Below are 17257 nucleotides of genomic sequence, written 5' to 3'. Positions count from 1 at the left end.
GTCCTCAGACCCTGGACAGTCCCACCGCCCCTGCGCTCTTGGCGTCCATCCATATACTCACTCATCTCATACTTCTTTATCTGGGACCTACTAAGTGCCGAACAGTCTGAGAAGCGCCCACCTCCTACTTCAGGGGGGGAAACAGAGGCCACTACGGAGGAGTCGCTCAGCATCCTTCAGCTGCCCCCATCCCTGCCCTCCTCCCGTCGCGTGACCCGACAAGGCTGGTCCCCACGTCTGCCCAGGAGCAGCTCTTGGAGCCTTTTGGGCTGCTCGCTGTAGGGGTTCATCCTCTGTCTCCCGCAGCTTTATCCCTCTGGTGATGCCTTGAAACGTACTCAAATCTCTCCTCTCTACAGAGCCTTCTCACAAACTCACACAATCCTCTAGCCACCATCCTCCTTTCTGTCTTAGAACCGAAATCCTTGAAACACCACCCTTTCTTGTTTTCTGTGAAAGTTGCTCAGTCGTGTCCGAGTCTTTGAGACCCCCATGGACTAGCCAGCCCATGGAATTCTCCAGGCCAGAATACTGAGTGGGTAGCCTTTCCGGTCTCCAACGTATCTTCCCAACCCAGGGGTCAAACCCAGGTCTCCTGCATTACAGGCAGATTCTTTACCAACTGAGCTATCGGGGACATATCTTCATATTCTAGTGCTGTGCCAGTAAATATCTCCAGAAAACAAAGTCTTAATTTTCAGCATTTGCCTATTTCCAAGATGTAAATACGCCCGTTGTGCATCATTCATTCCAGCAACGCAGCCCCGAAGGTGAGGCTCTGGGGAGATGGGCAGCAGTATCTCCACCGTGGACTCCAGTGGACACACCAGCCTCAAGGTCAGACGCAGCAAAGCCCGATGAATCAGGAACTGAGCAGGTGTATTTATTACCTCTGCTTTTCATCTCGTATACCCAATTTTTAATGATAACTGTTAGTCACTCAGTCACGTCCAACTCTTTGGCGACCCCATGGACTGTAGCCTGCCAGGCTCCTCTCTCTATGGGATTCTCCAGGCAAGAACCCTGGAGTGGGTTGCCATTCCCTTCTCCATGGAATCTCTCTGACTCAGGGATTGGACCTGGGTCTCCTGCATTGCAGGCAGATTCTTTACCATCTGAGCCAGCGGGGTGGCTCCAGGATTCTTGAAAACTTCACAACTGACCTTGGTGGGCCAGAGTCATGTCCCACACCCATGTGCTCAGGTCTGGGCTCTCCTCAGGGTCCCCGCCAGCCTGGCTCCCGCCAGAGGACCAGGGGCCGCCACCACCCGGCCCGGCGGCCCCGCCTCTGGCCCCTGCTGCCCGGCCTCGCGGCAGCTCTGGCAGTTGATGGCCTCAATCGCCAGCCCCTGACAACCCCGGCCCTCGAGTTCCTGGTCTCCCTCCTGCTCCCCTCACCCCGCTCTCGTCCCCTGCCTGGCGCCTCTCACTCCGCTGACACTGGACGCTTGTGGCTCCTTGGGGCTCCGTCTTGGGCCCCTTCTTTCCCCTCACTTTGCCCTGTTTCCTATGGAGAGGGGGGCGGGAGTTCGGTCACTCGCATGGTTTCAGGGGTTATCTTCATCCAGGTGGCTTCCAAACCTTCATCTTGAGGCCACCGTACCCCTGACTCAGCTCATCAGACCTACTGCCTCCTCACCATTTCAGCCTGGGTTTCTTAGAGGTACCTCATCCTACAAGCAGCCCAGACAGAATTCCCACACGTCCTCCCGCAGACAGGCTCCTCTGAAGCGTGCTAAACCCTCCTATGGTTCCCCCAGTCAGCAGCGTCGCGGCCCTTCTCCCTGCTCCCTCTGGGCCTCACCCAGTCAGTCAGCCCCTCTTGACCAAATCAACCTCCAATGTATTTCTTCAGATCCATCCACTCCTCAACGCCTTCGTGCCATCACCTCAGACCCAGTCCTGGCCTGGTTAGAACAACATTCCTTTAATCGTCCCTACGAGTCCCCTCTAAGTCCCTGGCATATCGGCCATCAGAGTCAAGTTTCTCAAAGGTGGATCTGACCCTGCCAACCCCAGCTTAAAACTCCACACAGCTTCCCACTGCGGTTTGGATACAGAGCAGACCCTTTGCACATCCAGTGGTCGGGCCCCAGCGGGTCTCCCCAGCCTTGTCTCTCTCTTCAGGCCCCACCTCACACATAGCAGTCTGTGGAGAAGGTCGCCATTTCCTCCTCCGGGGGAATCTTCCCGACTCAGGGATCGAACCTGGGTCTCCTGCATTGCAGGCCAGTTCTTCACCATCTGAGTCACCTGGAAGCCCCAACTTCCTCTTACTGTAGGTCTTCCCATTGCCTGGAGCTCCAGCCTGCACCTCTCACATGAGGAACTTCCCCTCACCTTCCCCTGGCCCCGTCCTCCCTGACTCTCTCTCCCCTTGACTCCACGGGATGGGTTAGCGATCCTGTGATGTGCTCTCACACACCCTTCTTTCTTTTAACATTTGTTTATTTATTTACTGGCCATGCCAGGGGTCTTAGTTGCGGCATGTGGGATCTAGTTCCCTGACTAGGGATCCACCCCCTGGGCCCCTGAACTGGGAGCACAGTCTTAGCCACTGGACCACCAGGGAAGTCCAAAAGTGAAAGTGAAAGTGGCTCAGTCCGACTCTTTGCGACCCTGCCAGGCTCCTCTGTTCATGGAATTTTCCAGGCAAGAATACTGGAGTGGGTTGCCACTTCCTACTCCAAGGGAAGTCCAAAGACACCCTTCTTTATCACATGCTCTTGTGAGCAGCGGTTTGGAAAGGCAGCTCCCTCTGCAAAGCAAGGGCCTGCCCCCCGGCACCAGTGCCCAGCTCAGCCAGCCCGCCTCCCGGCCAGCCCCCCATCTTGAGGGACTGGGCTCTTAGACAGCTCTGTCTTGGCTGAACAATGCCTTCTCTTTGCTTGTTCATGCTGGCCCAGAATCAATGCTGAGCTTGTTTATCAGATCCCATGAAATAGTCTGAAATGACCATTTACTGAATCACCGGTGAGACGCTGACTCTGTGGTCCCAGCCTTGCTGAAGGACTACTGCGTTCCTCTGGGTGTATGTCCTCGTGGATGCAATATTTTCATTGGAGTTTAAAACTGCCGAGCAGTGAGTGACCAGCCTTCGTTACCAGGAGCAAGCAAGTGGAGGTGGAGGAGAGCAGGTGAGCAAGGAGCCAGCCAGCATCCTCTCTTTCTAATAAGGAGAGGGGAGGGGTGTGTGAGACCCGGGAAGGAAAGCTGGACTGGCAATGGCAAGGCACCAGCTGGAATTACCCCAGGCCCCGCCCCACGCTATGGTTCCATCCCGTCATGAGTTTCAAGAAGACAGAGGGTAGGAAGGAGGGTGTGAACCTGATGGGCATCAAAGAGCTCATGGTACGTGTGCAAGGGCTTCTGTGTCCTCTGTTCTTTGGACATGGTGCTCTCAGCATCAAAGCAAATGAAGATATGGCGTTGAAAGACATGGAACTTTCAACAACACAATTAATTTTTAGGCTTGTTTTAAACACACAAAAGGTCCTATTAGGTCCCCCAAAAACTACTGGTTGTGTCCCACAATATCATAAAAGAGTTTCACAGTATTTGATTTTAACTCAGAACCTCAACAAAGAAAGCTAAATCGAACACTTCTTTAAAAAGTGCATTTTGTTCCCATGCTGCCAAACCCTGCCTTCCAGATTTTTTTTTTTTTGCAGGAGGGGAAGGGTGGTTTATGCCTTGTGGCATGTGGGATCTTAGTTCCTCAATGAGGGATCGTACCCCATGACCCCTTCGATGAAAATGTGGAGTCTTAACCACTGGACTGCAAGGAAAGTTCTTAAGTTGAACACTTTTCATTGCAACCCTTTAATATAAAATAAATGTAAATGATTTAGGGCCCACATTTCACTGTGGTTCCTCAAAACCTGAAAGAGTTGTTATGGGAAGAGCAAATGAATATCATGAATATCGAACCTGGTCATCACTGTAGGTTCTATTAATGCAAAGAATGTGGATGAAAGCATTTAAGAATAGTGCATACAGTGAATGCTTACCAAAGATGATAAGAGGTAGTTCCAGCCAAATGGCTGCTAGCCGGAAGAGCAGAAATGGGGCTATAATCCCCCCAAAATCACATAAACCGGAGCACAGTGAAACTCCAAAGTTTCTGCAGAATAAAAAAGTTGTTTGAAATAAAAATATTTAAATAACTTCAGGATGAATAATATTTTCAGATATCTAAATAAGAGAAATGGTAACAATATTTCCCATTTCTCTAGTGTTTGACATTGAAAACTTCTCCTCCCTTATACTCTATGCAAATCATTTCCTACGCAATTCATTTCCAAGCTGCACCAGTTCACACCTGTCACTCTGTGACTCAGAGTCACAGCGAGGCTAATTGGAGCCAGGGGGTGGAGTCTACAGTATTGGTGGAAATTAATCATCCATCATCGGCTTACTGCCCAGCCCACTCTGTGGCACTCATGTGCCCTCGTGGGGCCTAGACTGACAGTGAGGTGTGCTCATGAATAGTCCCCCCAGAAAGAAGGCCAGTTTGCACTAGTAGCACACATTATTTGATTTCACCCTTCAGGAGCTGGCTGTGGAGTGTGGTCAGAGCAGAGGCTGGAGCCTTTACACCGAGGGATGATGGGAAATGTAACTCATGCGGCAAGCACACGCACCAGATTTTCTGATTTCAAGTCTAATGCCTGCACGGCGTGCATGCTCAGCGGCTTGAATCATGTCTGACTCTTTGCAACCCCATGGACTGTAGCCCGCCAGGCTCCTCTGTCCATGGGATTCTCCAGGCAAGAATACTGGAGTGGGTTGCTGTTTCCTTCTCCAGGGGGATCTTCCCGGCCCAGGGATCAAACCCGTCTCCTGCGTCTCCTGCGTTGCAGGAGGTCGACTTAAAACATGCACCTGCAGAATTACTTAGGAGAAACCACGATATGGATGTTGGAATTACCGTAATGTTGTTGGGTACAATTCTGAATTTACCAAATAGACAATTTCAAAGGCCATGGTTATGCCTAGTCTTCCCAGGGTAGCAACAGTGGTCCTCAACCAGGGTATTCCTGCAAACACACAAAGTTTGGGAAGGAAGAGTTAGGGGCCTACTTTACTTTCAGTACAATTTTACAAAACAACAAAAGGCATTTGCTTAGTGTAGAACAGCCTAATTTAAGTGCAAATGATGTGTGTGTGTGCTCAGTCATGTCCGACTCTTTGAGACCCCATGCACTATAGCCCAGCAGGCTCCTCTGTCCATGGGATTCTCCAGGCAGGAATACTGGAGTGGGGTTGCCATTTCCTCCTCCAGGGGATCTTCCTGACCCAGGGATTGAACCCACATCTCCTGGGTCCTTTGCTCCTTTCCTCTATAGTAACAAGTGGGAAATGCCAAATGTTTGACATTAAATATTTATTTTGGGGCATTAAGAGAAGAAAGAGTACCATGTCGGCCCTCAAGGTCAGTACTTTAAATTTGTTAAGGGTTGGGCAGTTGATGACATCCTTTTAAGGACACTGGTAGGCTACAGTCCACGGGGTTGCAAAGAGTCGGACATGACTGAGTGACTTCACTTTCTTTCTATAGTTGTATACAATGTTGTTTCTGCTGGAGAGCAAAGTGATTCAGTGATACAAATACATTCTTTTTCATATTCTTTTCCATTATGACTTATCACAAGATATTGAATCTAGTTCCCTGGGCTATGCTTTGTTGTTTCATCATCATTGTTGGCATCTGCTAACCCCAAGCTCTCTCTCCATCCCTCTCCTGTGCCCCCTCCCTTGGCAACCACAAGCCTGTTCTCTGCGCCTGTAAGTCTGTTCCTGTTTCATAGATAAGCTTATTTGTGTCATATTTTAGATTCCTCGTGTAAGTAATATCATATGATGTTTCTCCTTCTGTCGGACTTACTTCGCTTAGAATGATCATCTCTAGGTCTACCCACGTTGCTACAAATGGCATTATTTCATTCTTTTCTATGGCTGAATCGCATTCCATTGTATATATGTACTACATCTTCTTTATTGGTTCATCTGCTGATGGACATTTAAGCTGTTTCCATGTCTTGGCTATTGTGAATAGTGCTGCTATGAACATCGAGGGGCATGTATGTTTTGAATTATAGTTTTGTTCAGATATACGCTCAGGACTAGGATTGCTGGGTCATATGGCAACTCTATTTTTAGTTTTTTGAAGAATCTCCATACTGTTCTCTTTTTAGTGGTTATACCAGGTACATTCCCACAATAGCCTAGGAGGGTTTCCTTTTCTCCATAGCCTTTCCAGAACTTGTTATCTGTAGACTTTCTAACGATGACCTTTCTGACTGGTGTGAGTTGGTTCCTCATTGTGGTTTTGATTTGATGCCACCCTTTCTTAGTAGATGTGGAGTTAGCACGTATGGCTGCATGAATAGGAGCTTGTCTGCTCTCCAAAGCAAAGTCAAGGGTGTTTAGCATGCGCCTGACTGTCATCTTTGAAAAGGAAACCTTCCCCCTTTATGAAATGGAGCAGGACCCCAAGGTCCTTGCCCCCCCCCCCCCCCACCATATCCTCTGCCTGCCTTTTGCCTATGGAAAACTTTGGTCTAAGAATAAGTTTAATCAGAGAAGTGAGAATTGCGGAAAACAAAGGAAAACAGTTAAAGGAGATTAAATAATTATAATGTAGTCATTAAGCATAGTCAAGGACCTTTACCTCTTTCTCACGGGCTATAGATAATATTCTGAGCCACATCCTGTGAGCTGTCTTACAGCTACTAGCACACCAGGCAGAGAAGTTAACTACATGATGATCAGACTGCACCCAGGACGTGAGCCGCCACGATTCCGAGAACTGGCCTCAGAGAAATAGGAATGAATGGACTCTGGAAGTGAAGATTAACTGGACCTAAGCAACCAGGATGACGCCAGTCAGACCCCCGATGACCAGTTTGAAGATGACTGTCAGAGCTGACCGTGCTGTTTCTGCATGTAGCCCCCTCCCCACTTCTGTCCATAAAAGCTCTTACCCCCCAGCTTGTGGTGGTGGTCGGGGGAGCTGGCCTTTGCACAGACGTCAGCCACCCTCCCCCCAAGTTGCCAGCATCTGAAATAAAGCAAAGTTTCCTTTCCGCCAACCTGGCCTGCTTATTGGCCTTTGAGCTGCAAGCAGACGGACCCACCACACAGCTTTCTGTAACATTTATCCTCATACTTGTTTATGCTCACTCAGCATTAAATGGTCCTCCTGCCTTCTAGAATTATTGCCCTTTCCTGAATATATAATTTTTTAGTAGAACAGTAGGCACGAATGAGGAAGATGAGAGAAGACGATGGAGCTCGGCAGATTTATGTGCGTTCTCTTCAGAGAATCAGTTCACTTCAGTCACTCAGTCGCGGCCGACTCTTTGTGACCCCATGGAGCGCAGCATGCCAGGCCCCCCTGTCCATCACCAACTCCCGGAGCTTACTCAAACTCGTGTCCATCGAGTCTATGATGCCATTCAACCATCTCATCCTCTGTCATCCCCTTCTCCTCTCGCCTTCAATCTTTCCCAGCATCAGGGTCTTTTACAATGAGTGAGCTCTTCACATCAAGTGGCCAAAGTATTGGAGTTTCAGCTTCAGCATCAGTCCTTCCAATGAATATTCAGGACTCATCTCCTTTAGGATGGACTGGTTGGATCTCCTTGCAGTCCAAGGGACTCTCAAGAGTCCTCTCCAGCACCATAGTTCAAAAGCATCCATTCTTTGGTGCTCAGCCTTCTTTACGGTCCAACTCTCACATCCATACATGACTACTGGAAAAACCATAGCTTTGACTAGAAGAAACTTTGTTGGCAAAGTAATGAATATTGAGAGAATATGGATATTCAGAGAATATCCAACTACTAAAAAAGCTAAAACTCATTAAACAAAACAACTGTCAAGGAGGGCGAGAGAGAAAAAGAGGGCTCCAGAGTCCAGGTCATGGCCAGGAGGCTCCACCTTGTCACATGCTGGCTGCTCACTGGCCAGGACGTCCTGTGGCCTTGATGTTGTTCCCAGCTGAGGACACCTGCAGCGCCCACGTTACCATCAGGTCGGGGAGGGAGGAACAGCAGAGATGAGCTGATGCGCTGGGCTGCCGTCCGTTCTGGCACAGTTGTAAACACGTGTTGTATTTAGCCTTTACTTTTCCATTAAGGCCAGGGAAGGGGACCAGGAAAATGCATTCCACCCCTTCCTTCAGTGAGCAGGTGGGGCGGGGCCAGATGCTGGGGAACGGAAAGCGGCAGCTGGTGCCCAGATTCCCTGGGTCCCGGCCCGACCGGGCAACCTCTTGCAGCTCTGCGACTGCAGAGGAGAATGCCTCCAGCTCCCATGGAAATAACTTGATTACCCAGGTTAGGTTCTTAAGCTACAGCTTTTTCTACTGAATCAAGATTGCTCTACAAGTGAGTCCCACTGACAACTTCAATGACAGTTTAATCTTATAACTGGTCATTCACGGGGAAAAAAACAAAAACCAAGAAACCATATTAACACACACACACACACACACACACACACACACACACACAGCATGAGAGATGTATGTGGTTAGCTCAGTGAATATAGATCAATAACTAGTCAATTCAGTAAAAGGTTAAGAAAATGCTTTCCGGTTTTCTTAAGAATCTCAACTCTTTCTAAGCAGTAAAGGCCAGTATCTAACTGCACTGGACAGAGATTCTGTTGAAATGTGTGATAAAAGAGAAGTTCGAGAAGCGTCACACTGTTTCAACAAAAGGGTAAAATGAAAACAATTCATAGGAGGTGTGAGGGATGTGTGAATATTAAGAGTGCACGTAAAAACTTCTGACCAAACCAGTAATATTCTAAGTTCCCCCTGGAGTGACGATAGTTATCTTTTGATAGCAACGGCAAGAAAGAAGACAATTTAAGATTGAGGACTGAAGCTGAAACTACCTCCCACAAACACCTGAGAACACATAGAAAGAGGGTCCCTCTGAAGGGGATTTGGTCAAACTGCTAGAGATTATTGGGAATAATTCCTCAGTGTTTGAAGAAAGGATGTAGGGTTTTAAACAAACACAATTTTATATCTCCTCTGAATGCCCCATCTGCAACAGACTCATTAATACTTTTTACTTAAAGAGAAAAGTCCAAGACAACTTTTTCATTTCAAAAAGACTTACCCAAATGGCCGGGTGTACAGCCATCTTGAATAAACTCAATTAAAAATGGTAGTTGAGTATGGGTCTTAAAAAGGTCTTTTAAACACAGGCAGAACACTCTCCGATATAAATCACAGCAACATCTTTTTCAGTCCAGCTCCCAGAATAATGGAAATAAAAGCAAAAATAAACAAATGGGTCCTACTTAAGTTCAAAAGCTTTTGCAGAGCAAAGGAAACAATAAACAAAATGAAAAGACAGCCCACAGTTGGGAGAAAATATTTGCAAATGATGTGACTGATAGGGAATTAGTCTCTAAAATTTACAAACAGTTTATGATGCTTAGAAGCATCAAAACAAACAACCCACTAAAAAAATGGGCAGAAGACCTGAATAGACATTTCTCCAAAGAGGACATACAGATGGCCAATAGGCCTGTGAAAAGGTATTCAACATCACTAGTTATTAGAGAAATGCAAATCAAAAGTACAATGAGATATCACCTCACACTAGTCAGAATGGCTATCATCAAAAAAAAAAAAAATCCACAAACAAGTTGGAGAGTGTGTGGAGAGAAGGGAGCCCTCCTGAACTGTTGGTGGGAATGTAAATTGGTACAGCCACTATGCAGAACAGTATGGAGATTCCTTAACAAACTAAAAATAGAACTACCATATGACCCTACAATCCCACTCTTGGGCATACATTTGGAGAAAAACATGGCCCGAATAGATACACGCACCCCAGTGTTCATTGCAGCAGTTTACAATAGCTAAGACATAAAAGCAATCTAAATGTCCATCAACAGGGGAATGGATAAAGAAGATGTGGTGCATATACACAATGGAATATTACTCAGCCATTAAAAAGAATGAAATAATGCCTTCTGTAAGAACATGGATGGACCTAGAGAGTGCATAGTGAGTGAAGTAAGACAGAGAGAAGGAGGAGAAATATCATATGACATTCCTTATATGTGGGATCTAACAAGAAATGATACAGATGAACTTACAAAACAGAAAGAGACTCAAAGATTTAGAAAACGAACTTACAGTTGCCAAGGGGAAGGATTAGTTAGGGACTTGGGGAAGGTCATGTTTACACTGCTATTTTTAAAACGGATAACCAGCAAAGACCTACTGTACGGCACATGGAACTCTGCGTTATGCGGCAGCCTGGATGGGAGGGAGGCCTGGGGGAGAAAGGATACTTGTATATGTACGGCTGAGTCCCTTTTTTGTTCACCTGAAACCATCACAACATTATTAATTGGCTATAATCCAACAGAAAATAATTCTTTTAAAAATAAAAAGCTCTTTTATTTTTCAGGCTTTAATTAGAATTCAGAAATTCGGGTCAGAGACAGGGGGTCTTAGACGAGGATACGGCCCGAATGATTGTTTTGAAATTGTTTCCAGAATTTCATTCTCCAGTCGGGCTTCGTGGGGGGGGGGAAGGCTGGTTAAACAGTTGTCTCTGAGATAATTTTAGAGCTGATTCCCCTAAAAGGCTGCTCAGTATTCTTCTCAGGGGCAGTCATCCTGGTGATGACGTCAAGAATGGCTGAGAGGAAAAGTCTTTCTAATGTTAATTCAACAGCCTAAGGAACCAAGTCCAAAAGTTCCCTTAACTGGAAGTGAGGACTCTCAGTTCAGGCAAGCAACCCCTGCTAACATTTGGTATTCACACACAGCTCCACGGATTTAAACTTACTCTTGGCAGTCAGTTACGACGGGCATGAGGCTACGAAAGCAGCCATATCTGCAGAACACACAAATAAAATGCGCCCAGAACAGGAGCAGGTCGTTTCCACTGTTGCTAAGAACAACTTTAAGACCTGGGAAATTCTGTCTACAAAATAAAACTGACCAGATCAAACAGGAAAGTCTATTCTTGGTCTTCTGTTTTCCAGTATATGAGAATGTTCTCTGTAAGACAGCTTGATTCCCACCCACTTAGTCACTTCAATATGGGTTTGGACATTTGATCTTTAATGCTTTCTGGGATCATGCTGGAGGCAACACACATTAAAACCATTCCAATTCGTCTGAGGCTAGAGAAAATCTGGGGGAGAGTTCTATCATGAAAAGATGGGCCACACTTAAGTCATTTTTTTTTCTTTACTTTCCTATGCAATGAAATATGTAATATTCATTATTAAAATAATATTAATTATTAAATAATATGGTATGCAATGACTATGTAATTAATATTTGATTTCTATTCCATATGGGATGAGAATAGATAACCTTGTCTTAGGAAACTACATTTAAAAATTAAACCTAAAACTATACAGTGCCAAAGTAAAACGGAGAGATCCGTGAAGTATCCAGTGGTCCTCATTTGCCACCTTCTACTAAATTGTGCATAATGCCCAAAGACAGAAATTACGTCTATCTCCTTAGAAAACGAATTTATGGTTGCCAGGGTGAAGGGGTAGCTAGGGAGGTTGGGATGGTCATGTGCACACTGCTAAATTTAAAATGGATAACCAACAAAGACCTGCTGTCCAGCACATGGAAATCTGCTCAGCATTACGTGGCAGCCTGGATGGGAGGGGGTTTTGGGGGCGACTGGACACATGTATGTGTATGGCTGAGCCCCTCTGCATTCATCTGAAACCATCATGATGTTGTTAACCGGCTATACCCCAATATGAAATAAAAAGTTCAAAAAAAAAAAGAAATTATGTCTATCTTGTTTTTAGCTCTATCCTTACTCCTAGTTTAGTGGCAGCAATTAATAGAGACTAAGTAGATATGCATTGACCTATATCTCCTCCAAGTCTTTTTTTTTTTTTTTTGGCCACACAGGGAGGCTTGCAGAATCTTAGTTCCCTGACCAGGGGATCAAACCTGGGCTCTGGCAGTAAAAGCACTGAGTCCTAACCGCTGGACCGCCACGGAATCCCCTTCCCCAACTCTTAAAATGCGTTAGTTCAGTGTGGTAGGTTGAACCATGTCCCCCAAAGTTCAGGTTCACCAGAACCTCAGAGTGTGACCTTATTTCAAAATAAGGTCTTTGCCGATGTCATGGTTAAGGCACAGAGATGCAGAGAAGGTCATGTGAAGGTGGAGGCAGAGATGGGAACGCTGTCCGGGAATGCCAAGGATGGCTGGCAACCACCAGAAGCCAGGAAGAGGCAGGCAAATATCCTCATTGAGAGCCTTCAGGGAGAGGGCGGCCCCGCCCACACCTGGAGTTCAGACTCCAGCCTCCAGGATATGAAGGAACAAATCTGTGTCGCAAGCCGTGCAGCTTATGGTAATTTGTTACAGCAGCATTAGGAAACTTAGATGCTCAAGAAAAATGAGATAAATGTAAACAGTTCTGTTTTTCATCAACCCTTCCAATATAACAGGATTTCTCCCCCTTCTCATTCTGAAGATGGGCATTCCTGTAATGGTATTTAAATAAGGTTATTTGATGTTTTAGGATTGCATAAGTATATTATTAATGAACTTATCTATAAATGTCTGACTGTTTTGACATCCACAGCATTATCAATTCTTTTCTGATCCTCAGTGGATTCTCAAAAAAAAAAAAAAAGACATCTTCTCATATGCAAAGTCAGAAAGAGAAACAAATACTATATGACATTATTCTGCAAGGAGATCATAACAGTCAATCCTAAAGGAAATCAACCCTGAATATTCACTGGAAGGCTTGATGCTGAAGCTGAAGCTTCAATACTTTGGCCACCTGATGCAAAGAGCTGACTCATTGGAAAAGACTCTGATCCTGGGAAAGATTGAAGGCAAAAGGAGAAAGGGGTGACAGAGGGTGAGATGGTTGGGTGGCATCATCAACTCAATGGACGTGAGTTTGAAAAAGCTTCAGGAAATAGTCGGGGACAGAGAAGCCTGGTGTGCTGCAGTCCATGAACCAGCACAGGTGGTTCATTCTTCTGAGAACCGTGCTCTACTTTGTCCACACCCTTCACTGGGTTGGCAAGCTCTCCAAGTCAAGAAATGCGTTCTTCTTCCCTTTGTAACCTTCGTGTTTTGCATGTGACTAGTGATATGGAAGAAATGTGAAAACAGGGTCAATGATATCACAAAATTAAGTCAGATAAAGGTGATCAAAAGCAAACTACATGAATTCTATTCCTGGGTATATATATGAGAAAAAAACCAAAGCCACTAACTGGAAAAGACACACATGCACCCCAATGTTACAGCAGCATTTTTACAATAACTAAGAAGCAACCTAAGTGGCCATCAGCAGAATGAATGGATGAAGAAGATGTGGTTCGTATTATCCCATATATAGCGACTGAACAACAACAATATGTGGAATCTAAACCGCACAATTGCACTCATCTCACACGCTAGTAAAGTAATGCTCAAAATTTTCCAAGCCAGGCTTCAGCAATACGTGAACCGTGAACTTCCAGATGTTCATGCTGGTTTTAGAAAAGGCAGAGGAAGCAGAGAACAAATTGCCAACATCCAATGGATCATCGAAAAAGCAAGAGAGTTCCAGAAAAACATCTATTTCTGTTTTATTGACTATGCCAAAGCCTTTGACTGTGTAGATCACAATAAACTGTGGAAAATTCTGAAAGAGATGGGCATACCAGACAAGAGGCATACCTGCCTCTTGAGAAACCTATATGCAGGTCAGGAAGCAACAGTTAGAACTGGACATGGAACAACAGACTGGTTCTAAATAGGAAAAGGAGTACGTCAAGGCTGTATATTGTCACCCTGCTTATTTAACTTATATGCAGAGTACATCATGAGAAACGCTGGGCTGGAGGAAACACAAGCTGGAATCAAGATTGCCAGGAGAAATATCAATAACCTCAGGCAGATGACACCACCCTTATGGCAGAAAGTGAAGAGGAACTAAAAAGCCTCTTGATGAAAGTGAAAGAGGAGAGTGAAAAAGTTGGCTTAAAGCTCAACATTCAGAAGACTAAGATCATGGCATCCAGTCCCATCACTTCATGGTAAATAGATGGGGAAACAGTGGAAACAGTGGCAGACTTTATTTTTTTGGGTTCCAAAATCACTGCAGATGGTGATTGCAGCCATGAAATTAAAAGACGCTTGCTCCTTGGAAGGGAAGTTATGACCAACCTAGATAGCATATTAAAAAGCAGAGACATTACTTTGCCAACAAATGTCCATCTAGTCAAGGCTATGGTTTTTCCAGTGGTCATGTATGGATGTGAGAGTTGGACTGTGAAGAAAGCTGAACACCAAAAAATTGATGCATTTGAACTGTGGTGTTGGAGAAGACTCTTGAGAGTCCCTTGGACTGCAAGGAGATCCAACCAGTCCATCCTAAAGGAAATCAGTCCTGAATATTCATTGGAAGGACTGATGCTGAAGCTGAAACTCCAATACTTTGGCCACTTGATGTGAAGAGCTCACTCATTGGAAAAGACCCTGATGCTGGGAGGGATTGGGAGCAGGAGGAGAAGGGGATGACAGAGGAGGAGATGGCTGGATGGCATCATCGACTCGATGGACATGAGTTTGAGTAAGCTTTGGGAGCTGGTGATGGACAGGGAGGCCTGGCATGCTGTGATTCATGGGGTTGCAAAGAGTCGGCCACTACTGAGCAAATGAACTGAACTGAAACTATGAAACAAATTTATCTACAAAACAGAAACAGACTCTAGAGAGCACACTTGTAGTTAACAAGGGGGAGGGCGGAGGGAAGGGATGGATTGGGAGTCCGGGGTTAGCAGATACAAACTATTCTATAGAGAATGGATAAACAACAAGGTCCTACTGTATAGCACAGGGAACTATACACAACATCTTGTAATAAACCATATGGAAAAGAAAAAAAAAATTAAGAAAAAAATTCTTCAAACTAAAAAGAGGCTTCTCTTGTGCTGACATAAAGTACTACAAGAGGCTCCAGCTGTCCCAGCAACCTCCCCCCTGCCCCCCCTCCCCCACACCTCCTGGAATGTGGAAATAATGAACTTGATCTAAAACACACATTCCCTGGGAGTTTGAAAGGCTTCCACTGTCCAGGGCCTGCTGCGTTCCAGGACAGGGATAATTGGCTGTGGGTTAGCCATGTTCACGGGGTTACCAACAACCTCTGTATCTCACAGCCGTCACCAAGCCCTCCCCTCCCCAATTAAACTCTGAAATGTCTCTGAAATCACCACCTCCCGTGCGGGCCTGAATGCCACCACCTTCATTCCTGCTCTCAGCATCTCTCCCTCCCCATTGCTATTGTCCCCACTGCTGCGGTCACTCGGAGGCGCTTCGCCGCCACCCGAAGCTCACAAGACCACACCCAAGCTCTTGGCCTGACTGTGAGGCTATCATTGCCGGACAGGGATTATCCCTCAGCCTCCGTGCCAGAGTATTCCCGCGATAACAAAGAAGGTTCCAGGATATTCCTGTGATAACGAAGAACGTTTGGTTCCTGAACCAGCAGAGACGGTTCATACTTCTGAGAACCATGCTCTACTTTGTCCGTACCCTTCACTAGGTTGTCAAGAATGTGTTTTTCTTCCCTTTGTAACCTTTGTGTTTTGCAGGGAATTAGTGATATGGGAGAAATGTGAAACAGGGTCAATGATATCACAAAATTAAGTCAGATGAAGGTGATCAGAAGCAAACTACATGAATTCCATTCCTGGGTATATATATGAGAAAAAAACCAAAGCCACCGACTGGAAAAGATACACACATCCCAATGTTACAGCAGCGTTTTTACAATAACTAAGATGCAACCAAAGTGGCCATCGACACATGAATGGATAAAGAAGATGAGGTCTCCTACATGGCAGGCACATTCTTTACCAACTGAGCTATGAGGGAAGCCCATATACATACATATGGAATACTACTCAGCCATAAGAAAGAATGTAATTGGCCATTTGCAGCAACATGGATAGACTTGGAGGGCATTATATTAAGTGAAATAAGTCAGACATAGGAAGACAAATACTACAAGATATCACCTATGTGTGGAATCTAAAAAAGTACAACAAACTAGTGAATATAACAACAAAAAGAAGCAAACTCACAGATACAGGGAACAAACTAGCAGTTAGCACTGGGGAGAGGGAAAGGAGGTGGGACGAAGAGGTACAACTATCAGGTGCTACAGTAAGCTACAAGAATCCATTGTACCATATGGAGAATATAGCCAGTACTTCATAATAACTATAAATGGAATATAACCTTTATATATCGTGAATCATATTGTACATCTGTAACCTATGCAATATTGTACATAAAGTAAATTTCAATTAAATTTTTTTAAAAAAGTAAACTGTGACTACAATCTAGGTTTTACACATCTATTTCACACACAAATGACCCTAAAACTGGAGAAAATGGAAAAATCTATAGAGTCAATCTTCTACACTCAAAGTCGTTACACTGATTTGGCAGAAACGGAGTGACATCACGAGAGTGTGCCTGGCACTACGATGCTGATGCTAGGGGACATTTGCTAAAGATGAGAAGTCCCCCATTCTTGATTATGTTAAGAGTTTTTTTCAAGGTCTTGGCTGCCAAGCAGACTTGAGGGACAGTTACCTTCTGGTAAGAACGCAGTGACAAGGCACGCCACCCCTGCCACGACATTGCTTGCCGCAAAGGGTAGGCGCCGACCAAAACGCTCAATGGTTAGTAAGATCAAGAGGGCTCCTGGCAGCTCCACAACTCCCGAGATGAAAAAGTCGATATAGAGGTTGCCTCCTATAATTCCCAGGCGCATGACGAGTCCTTGATAAACCACAGCGCTTGTGAACCTGGAGTAACATCGAAAGACAACAGAGAACAAGTAAGACAGAACTTCCACCTGATCTGGAGAGAGGGATGCGTTGTAAATTTGACACAAGCTTTGGAATCCATCGCAAACCAAACTTACCAAGCAAACATAAGTATAAGTGTGCACTTCCTCATTTGGGGAGTTCTCACCAGATCTACAAAGGATGGATTACTAACTTCCTCATCCGTAACAGTGATCTATACAAGAGAAGCAGATTTTCAGTAGCAATATACAGCAAGAGGCATCTGCATATTACAGATTTGTCATTGACCAGATTCCAAGCTACCGAATGATCTTACTGAACCGACCAAGGTCTTTCATTATGACATCTTAGTACCTGAGTACAAAAAGTTTGGTTCTCTAGACTTTGTCCTAGGTCAAAT

General features: G+C 45.3%; 1 protein-coding gene across 3 annotated transcripts in view; it reads right to left on the bottom strand.

Annotated features, from left to right (window-relative positions):
- The window catches only part of SLC22A3 (solute carrier family 22 member 3), a 93920-nt gene that overhangs the window by 5948 nt on the left and 70715 nt on the right, over window positions 1–17257 (bottom strand). For 2 of the 3 annotated variants that reach the window (XM_043457209.1, XR_006267229.1), the window contains 2 exons: window positions 4931–5039; window positions 4011–4123 (listed from right to left, as the gene is read on the bottom strand). In XM_043457209.1, coding sequence (XP_043313144.1) covers window positions 4011–4123; window positions 4931–5039 — 222 coding nt within the window. Of the gene's footprint in view, window positions 1–4010; window positions 4124–4930; window positions 5040–16639; window positions 16855–16973; window positions 17072–17257 lie in introns of those variants that run through there. The other variant, XM_043457208.1, reaches the window with a different exon arrangement.

This window comes from Cervus canadensis, chromosome 33 (assembly GCF_019320065.1).
Source record: "Cervus canadensis isolate Bull #8, Minnesota chromosome 33, ASM1932006v1, whole genome shotgun sequence".
NCBI lineage: Eukaryota > Metazoa > Chordata > Mammalia > Artiodactyla > Cervidae > Cervus > Cervus canadensis.
This window is presented reverse-complemented; position numbering and strand designations above follow the sequence as displayed.